Source organism: Nerophis ophidion, linkage group LG08, assembly GCF_033978795.1.
Source record: "Nerophis ophidion isolate RoL-2023_Sa linkage group LG08, RoL_Noph_v1.0, whole genome shotgun sequence".
Taxonomy (NCBI): domain Eukaryota; kingdom Metazoa; phylum Chordata; class Actinopteri; order Syngnathiformes; family Syngnathidae; genus Nerophis; species Nerophis ophidion.
In genome coordinates this window covers 56,702,108-56,710,923 of record NC_084618.1, presented here as the reverse complement: position 1 = coordinate 56,710,923, position 8,816 = coordinate 56,702,108, and the positions used below count along the sequence as shown (strand labels likewise).

At 40.7% G+C, this 8,816-nt stretch overlaps 1 protein-coding gene across 1 annotated transcript; it reads right to left on the bottom strand.

Moving 5' to 3' along the window:
* Positions 1–2,265: 2,265 nt before the first annotated feature.
* LOC133557989 (transcription factor Sox-9-A-like) lies at positions 2,266–5,226 on the bottom strand. Its single transcript, XM_061909023.1, has 3 exons — positions 4,489–5,226; positions 4,162–4,412; positions 2,266–4,072 (listed from the first exon to the last, which is right to left on the bottom strand). Exons 1-3 carry the CDS (start codon positions 4,923–4,925, stop codon positions 3,294–3,296), a joined length of 1,467 nt encoding a protein of 488 aa, XP_061765007.1. The 5' UTR covers positions 4,926–5,226; the 3' UTR covers positions 2,266–3,293.
* Positions 5,227–8,816: the final 3,590 nt, after the last annotated feature.

Genomic DNA, 8,816 nt, shown 5'->3' with positions numbered 1-8,816 from the left:
TTGGGCAAGCTATGCAACATCGGGGTGCAGAGCAGAAGACAGGGCAGGCATCAAAAGTATTCCGATTTGCAACCAGAAACAGGTCTATCCTGATTGCCAACCAGGGACAGGTGAGGGAACCAACCTTGGATAAGAGAAGTAAAAGGAGGCAAACAGGAAATGGAAAAAATTCAAATAGGAACGCTGGAGAGGAACTCAAACAAAATACCACAAACTAATAACAATTATCATGAGAGATCATGTTTAGTATGCTGTGCTGGTCACCATTATCTAAACATTGGTAATTACGTTTTGCAACTGTCAGTGTGAGATCATAACTGAAGTAAAGAAAATGTGTTGTTGTTGTCGATGTGGTTGTTTGAGTTTTTCCCCTACAGTTGGGTAGATTAGGTAACATTCAAACTGGTATGGTAATAACCATTAACATTACATTGTTGGCACAGTAACTAAAGTAGTAGTTGTCGAAGTTTTTCATATTCGCACTGAGGTGCAAACGTACACAAAGTGACAGACTTTTGAAGTACCATGATGCAGAGTTATTATTAGTAGTAGCTTTACAGGGTTTCAACATTTGTCATTTCTTTCACTGCAAATAACATATTAGACACTACTCCCACAGAGCATTATTGCTTCCTGCAACTACCTGCTGACAGGACTGAGAAGTAGAAAATAAGTGGGAGGCTGAAGGAAAAAAAACACAAAAACTTTATTAAGAGAAACAAGAAGACAAAAGGTTTTTTGTTTTTATTTTGCATCCCAACATGTGAATTTGGCTCGTTTTTGGTGGCTAGCAATGCAGCTAATGGGAGCTATCAATTCTACCTCTAAACCACTTTAAAAATGCATTGAAAAAAATCCTCAACAATACTTCATTTACATCCCGTAACCGATGAGGGACGTTGTAATTGTAAGAGCGAACACTCAGGAACTATTTTTCTAGCGAACTATCACATCGGCGTTCTAAGGAATTAGCTGTAAAAGCAAGCTTCTACTTATGTATGAAACACTTTTGAATTTGTAATGCACAAAACAATGCGATAAGACACCCATCTGTTGTGACGGAAAAACATGAACAATCATAGCCCACATTTCATATTTTGTTTGTTCACAGCTAGCCAGACAGTTTATGTACAGTAATTTTAATAAAACGTGCGTGTCAAGATCGATAATAAAGTGACTTACTTAATGGACAGTTGCCTGTTTGTTCCGGCAGGCCGGGGCTGTTTTTTTACGGATTATTTGGGGTAAGCACTCCATTTATGTCAACATAGCTTGTCTCCAAATTCCACATTTGCATCATGCCGACCTCACTCTCTCGGCTTTTGTCTGCTCCAACATTTCACCTTCGATAAATAGCAGTTCATCCTCCGTCAATTCAGCTTCAAAAAGATAATTTTATCAATCCTTATTTGTCCAAAAATAGTCTTCTTTGTTTTCTGTTACCAAGTCTGCCATGATTAAAACACACTCGTGTTTGAATCTGGAAGTAGGAACGCACTTTTTTTGCGGAAAGTAGGACGTGTGCTGCTATGGAAATAGAAATCAATGCACTAAAGAAATCAGTTAATTAAAATGACGGAAATATGGTAAATATTGAACATATTACACATCCTTATGAACATGTCTGTTATTTCCACTATATATATATATATATATATATATATACTTGCAGTGTGTACACATCACGTTGATGGAGGGTTTTTAAGTTGTGTTAAAGGGCTTTGAAGGCTACAACGGTGACTCCCGTTAGCCGCATCATCCAAGCGTTTTTTAGCATTTTTAAAATCCTAAAAAAGAAAAAAAGACGTGTGTTCTTGTCTCTCATTATGATTGTGAAGGATAAGCAAAATTCCCCTCAAAAAGTGCAGTATTCCTTTAAAGCTTCTCAGCAAATCTAATCTCTTCTTAATAAATCTGCTGTCTTTTCACATCCTGTTAGGTCACTGCGGTCTGATTTTTGCACCTTGTACAGAATGAAAAAGTAAAGGTGATAAAGCCTTTTAGTCAGTTGCCCCTGAATGGTAGAAGGCAGTCCCTTATGAGCCGAGAGCTGCCCCTTCTGTTGACATTTTCAAAAGCCAGTTGTTTGAGTGTGCATAAAATATGTAATATTTCGTTTTTACTTATAATTTTTTAAATATATTTTTATTATCATATTAATTATTTCATTTTGCAATATTTCTGCTTTTGCGTCATGCTGTATGTTTGTACTCTGTGAGAAGTGCTTTATAAATACAATTTACTTGACTTATTTTTTTAATAGCATTTTCATTTTATTGCAAATACATATACAAATTATTCTTTAAGGACAGTACAAATGCTTTGCAAAATAGCAGAAATAAAAGAAACTGTTTGATACAGAGGAAAAGAGCTGCACAGGACAAATAATAGCAAACAGATACACTGTGGATAAAAAAAATAAAACTAACTTATATCATACTTCCAGTTCTTTCAGCCTTATTTAAACTTATGATTCACAAATAACACATTTTGTAACATAACCCACCGCCTCCTTTAAAGAAATATATACTTAAAACAAGCATTTAGATAAGATAAATAAAGAACAAAGATGATTACAGCATGTTGGATTAGTAACCCCTGGGTTGAAACTCCAAATGAGAGAATGATGAGATATGCTATGTGTACAATGTAAAAACAAACCAAAAACAAACAAACAAAAAAGAAACATCAATCAACACCATAAGTAATAAGACTAAAATGCAATAAAATTAAATGAAATAAATAAATAGAGGAGGCTGTATGAAGGAGCGGGTTAAATATCAACGTGGAAGTAGACAGCAGGGGAAGGGGTCAGAGTTGACTTCCTGGAGCTGTCAAACGCGCTGCTGGATGGTAAGTGTAATTTCAGCTGTACACACACACACACACATGCACGCACACACACACGCACACAAGGCACAGGTGGTGGGGAAGGGCTGCGATGTCTTGGATACAAAAACAGCATAAAACACATTAAAATTTGTACAAAAAACATTATGGAATATCACAACATGTTATTAGTTGTTGGACTGATTACAATATATAATTTCATATCAATAACCAACCCTCTTGGTTACAAAAAACACCGCCAGCGTATGAAGACAACGAATCATAAACAGTACCTACTGAAATATTAACAATAAAATCCTCACAGAGGATTTCTTTTTTCTCTCTCTCTCTAAAAAATATTTCTATAAAGTATTTCTATCAAAGTACAATAGTATTAAGGCACGGCGTGAGCCAATCACGAGTCTCTTTGACTTCAAGTGTCTGATGTACAGAATAGGACAGGTTCAGGGTCTGGTGAGCTGGGTGTAAACGGGCGCCTGCTCCCAGTGTTGGGGGCTGCTCTGGGGGATGGAGGGCACCCCCGTGTTGTCAGCGATGGGCGTGTACATGGGCCTCTGGCTGGGGCTGCTCATGTAGCTGAACGTTGAGTAGAGTCCCGAGTTCTGACCGGCCCCGGCATGGCTGTAGAAGGAGGGGGCGCCCCCCTGGTGCTCGGTGAAGTCGTACTGCTGCGCCCTGGAGATGGCCGGGTAGGAGGAGGAGCTGTAGTGCTGCAGGTTGAAGGGGCTGTAGCTGACGTGCTGCGGCGAGCCCTGCTGCTCGCTGAAGTGACTCGGGCTCAGCTGCTCTGTCTTGATCTGCGTCCTGTGCTGGGCCGCCTCGGACCCGCCGGTGCTGCCGCCCAAGGTGGTGAGGGTGTGTTGCGGCTGCTGTTGTCCCTGCTGGTTCTGGCTTTTAGGCATCCAGGCGCCCGCCGCTGCCGCCGGGCTGACCGGAGCGCCGCTGCTGATGCTGTAGCTGCCGGTGTAGGCGACAGGCGTGCCCGGCCCGCTGACGGAGCCCGGGTGGCCGTTTGGCGGGAGGTACTGGTCAAACTCGTTCACGTCGAAGGTCTCGATGTGAGAAATGACGTCGCTGCTCAACTCGCCGATGTCCACGTCGCGGAAGTCGATGTTGAGCTGGCGCTGGCTGGTGCTGAGACCTCCTTCGCGCTTTAGGTCCATCTTGCCTGAGCTGACGTCAGTTTTCGGGGTGGCGGGAGGGGTTGGGGGTCCCTGGGAGCCTGGAGGATTACATCACCCCATTAGTTTTTGCCCGCATATGATTAAAAGACAACGCTTTTTTTTTTGCTTTTTTGCTTTAAAAGCTTACCTGAGTGCTCCCCGGGTGAGTGCACTTCTCCCATGCTGGAGGCGGGGGAGTCTGCCTGCTGCAGGGCTTTAAAAATGGCGTTGGGGGAGATGTGGGTTGGCTCGCTGCCGTCCTCGGACTCACTTTGTCCGTTCTTGACCGACTTCCTCCGCCTCGGCTGGTACTTGTAGTCCGGGTGGTCCTTCTTGTGCTGCACACGGAGGCGCTCCGCCTCTTCTACAAACGGCCGCTTCTCGCCCTCGTTAAGAAGCCTGTGCGTAAAAGCGCAACGGTTAGAAAAACTAAGCTCAGTGCGTCAAATTGTCGTGTGGACTTTGTGAGACTTACCTCCAGAGTTTGCCCAAAGTTTTGCTGAGCTCGGCGTTGTGCAGGTGCGGGTACTGGTCAGCCAGCTTCCTGCGCGCAGCTTGCGCCCACACCATGAAGGCGTTCATCGGTCTCTTGACGTGCGGCTTGTTCTTGGTAGATCCGTTTACGCGCACCGGCATAGGAACCAGAGTCCAGTCGTAGCCCTTCAGCACCTGGGACACGGCCTCGCGGATGCACGCAGGGAACTTATCTTCCTCGTCCTTCTTGAACTCGGCCAGAGCCGCTTCCATCCGTAGCAGCCCGTTCTCCGACGGCCGGGTGTTCTCGGTGTCGGAACCGGAGCCGGACGGACACGGGGAGCCCGCGGAGTCCTCGGACATGCTCGGGCTCGGGGCATCAGAGAGACACTTGTCTGGTTCCTCCGACATCTTCAGGTAAGGGTCGAGAAGATTCATGCGCAAAACGGGTTGCTTCCAAATTTACGCGTGGAAATTTAACTAAAGAAAAACAAAAAAACAAAAAAAACGTCTTTAAGAGCGACTTGTCCTTGCCAGACAGAAAGTCTTTACACTTTAAGAAAAGAAAAAAGAAATAAAAAAACTCCTGGTTTTGTGCGTAAACTTGAATCGGGGGTAAATATCTTTACGCACGGCCGTCCAACTTCTGCAGGCAAAAAAAAAAAAAAAAAAAGGCAGTTTAATTTCAGCTCTGTGGTAAAGTTGTCCTTCCTCGTCTCCAAATAGAATCCCCAGAACGTGTGAGTGCTCTGAACTGCAAAGTGCTTGCTCACTAGCTTTATAAGAACGTTACCATGGCGCGCAGGAAAGCCCACGCGTGATTGGGCCGTGTAGTGACGTCAGAGTGAAAGAATTTGATACCATCACTTTCTCCTCTTGTGTATAAACACGCACACACTCACACACACACACACACTGCAAACCATATAATGCATCCAAATATTAACTAAAATGTGAGCAGGTTTCTTTTTTCAATCATTTTTAATCATCAATAATTTAATATTCCAAACTTGAATGTTAAGAAATGTGGACGAATGCATTAAAAACAGCATTAGTGCACTCATTTCTAAGCACTTTCTGCTACCTAAACTTGTGTTGGCTGTCACCAGTACACCATGTTTGCCAACAGGGGGCGACATCAGTCCGTCAGTCCAAGAACGCAGTCGAGAGGCCCCCTAGAGAAAGGGAGAGGGAGCCGTCAGACTGCTGCAGTGCAACCAGCTGCTGAGCTTCTGATTTAGATCAGTGGTTCTCAAACTTTTTTCAGCAAAAGAACCACCTCGGAAAAAAAAAAAAAAAATGGCTGTCCGAGTACCACCGTAATGACCAACATTAAAATACTGTCACATAGTAGGCCAAAGTATTCATTAAAAACAAGTAAGATGTTTTATTTAGTATTTTTTAATAACTTTGGCCACTGTGACAGTGCACACAGTTACTGTGTATCAATTTAGGAGCATAAATCACTACTTTAATCAAGTGATTTCTTGGTGTCTTGTTGTCCTTGATACTTTTATTAGTAGTTTGCACAGTACAGTACATATCCCGTACAATTGACCACTAAATGGTAACACCCGAATAAGTTTTTCAACTTGTTTAAGTCGGGGTCCACGTTAATCAATTCATGGTCCTGATTAGCTCAGACCTACTTTATATTCCTGTCACTATCGCTTAGCCCGCTGGATAATGTATTATACATTTCCTAGTTTACATGTATTTATATATTTAGTATTGATTATTTACAAACAAAAATAACCGCTACAGCTTGCTCTCAACATGGAGGGTTTAATGTGTTGGGGTTTAAAGGTGCAGGAACTTAAATGAATGTTTGAGATGAACAAACACTTTTCATGCGTAAATCAAACACGGAGAATGTCTGCAAATTACGGACAACAGAGCAGAGAGCAAACAATGAGGAAGCTTTTGGTGGTCTTTCTTTCTTTAATTATAATTATTTGTTACAACCATTAGTTATAGTTAATAAAAACAGCACAATGAGCTCTAAGTAAGTGCTTTTAGTAGGAGAAATATAACCTTAGAGGAAAATCTAATTTAAAACATTTGTATGCTCCCACAACACTTAAAACCTTTAGCATATCAGTATGAGGAAATTTAATTATGGAATGGATTAACCAAAGAAATCAAACAAAGCACCAATATGACTCAGTTTAAGAGACTGTTCAAACTACAAGTGTTCACAAAGTACACAGAAGAACAATTATAATGAATATCTTGAAAAAATATTTTTCTTTTTTTTTATTGAGACAAAGGTTATATATTATTTATTTTTTCACTGTTTTTGTCACAGAGAACAATGAAATTGGATAAAACTGCAACGGTATGAAAAGAAATAGGATTAAATAAGATCTGCTTCTTCCTACTCCTTTTTGGCCGTGCTGTAATTAAACAAATATGTGAGGCATTATATTGTATTGTATGCATGTTCCAAGTACACTGTAACTGAACTGAAGTGTCTAGTATATGATATAAAGCAAGTAAAAGCTCAATAAACTATTAGTTTTTCAATATTTGTAGAAATCCCATGTTTTCTGAGATGAAGTCTATAAGGAATATTTAAAACATTGATAACAAATTCATAAACTAAAAGTTGATTCAATGTTATTAAAAAAATACCCAAAATATCACAACATTTGCCACAAGTTTCTGAAAAGCTGCCACAAATGTAGCAATTTTAGGCCACAACTATAACACACGAAAAAAAGCGCATCACCATATAGCTTGTTCAACCTTTACTGACAATTAAATAATAAACATGACTAAATGTGGGCATAAGTTTAACAAAAGCAGACATTAGATCAACTGAATAATTTTCCTCTAAATATAATCTTAGAGAATAATGTAATTTAAAACATTTGTATGCATGTACAGCACTTAAGACCTTCAGTATATCAGTATGTGGAATTAATTTACAGAATGGATTAAGCAAATAAATCAAACAATGTACTTATATGATCCACTTCAAGAAACTCTTCAAACTTAAAATGTTTACAAAGTACAAAGACGAGGAACCATGATAAACATTCTGAATTTATTTAACCCCTCCATTCATTTTCAAAATAATCTTACTAATCTCACCATATGAAATATAACTTACTTCACCGGTATTATTTATTTATTTTTATTGTGATTACTTACAGAGTATATTGTGAATACATTGAGAACAGGAAGTGAACAAAAGTTTTAGCAACTAGAAAAGGAGTAGGATTAAATGAGCTCTGCTTCTTCCTACTACTTTTCGAAAATGTTGAAAAGAGAAAGTGGAACTTGTGATGTATCATGTTGTATGCATTCATGTTCCAAATAAACTCAAACTCAAACTCAAATAATATCACAAGAGCAGACATGCAAAATGTATAATTGCTTTGTCCTCTTGCCGATGGCCAAACAACACAAAATGCTGCACAGCGGTCAGCAAAGTGAACCTGCCTGCACACGCCCCATTTGATTGTTTATTATGCTTAGTGGAGATGTGGAAATGTAAATCTGGCTCGGAGCTAATGTGGACAACATGTGCTACCTGAAGTTGCTTTTAATCGTTTGCAGATGTCGGGTCATTGGAGTGTGGCTCATGCTTGCAGACTTGAGACACCCACAGCCTTCATTTGAACGTGCAGAACGTGTTCACTGTTTCTGTTTGCGGTCATGTAGGAGAAAGACTGGTTTTTGGTGCAACTGTGTAATCCTTGCTCTCACTAATGGAGCAGGCCGCCGTCTTTGTCCTCTTGCAAACTTTATTTACTGTACACCACACATGCTTATTTGAGATACTCAGATTTTAACACACATAGAGAGATGTTTGGCTCAGCGTTAAATAGGGAGCGTGACGTCGTCCGACGCGCGTGTGCGTTGCATGCCGCCGTACGCAAGCGAGTCAAACTGTGACGCCGTTTGCTTGTAGTAGCGAGCGAGGCGTGAACGCCTTGAGTCACACTGCCGTGTGGCAGCCCGGTGGAAAAGGTGGTGTTTACTCTCGACAAAATAAATACGCCTAATGGAAGTGTGCAAAGAAGAAAAGCAGAAAGAGGGAGATGAGTGAGCGAGAGGCCGGATCGAAGAATGAAACTTTAATATTTCTTAGTCCTTTTATTCTTGTCAAATTGCATTCCCAGTGAAACACATTGCAGAATGTAAGGTAAGTAAAAAAAAATAAAAAATGTTTTATAAAGTGAAAGTGTGTTTCGCGACTCTCAAGGGACTTAATGAAATAAGAAAACACAATTTACACCAAAAGTTAAGATAACAATTATTAACAACTCGGGCGGCAGGCCTAAACACTACCAGACAACTTCTAATCAAATTCAATTGCTC

Bases quoted from the DNA above. Each gene is read 5' to 3' on its own strand.
- LOC133557989 (XM_061909023.1), bottom strand. From the start codon at position 4,925: ATGAATCTTCTCGACCCTTACCTGAAGATGTCGGAGGAACCAGACAAG. The intron at 4,413-4,488 runs GTAAGTCTCACA...TTTTACGCACAG, and splicing joins ACTTTGGGCAAACTCTGGAG to GCTTCTTAACGAGGGCGAGA. The intron at 4,073-4,161 runs GTAAGCTTTTAA...GTAATCCTCCAG, and splicing joins CTCACCCGGGGAGCACTCAG to GCTCCCAGGGACCCCCAACC.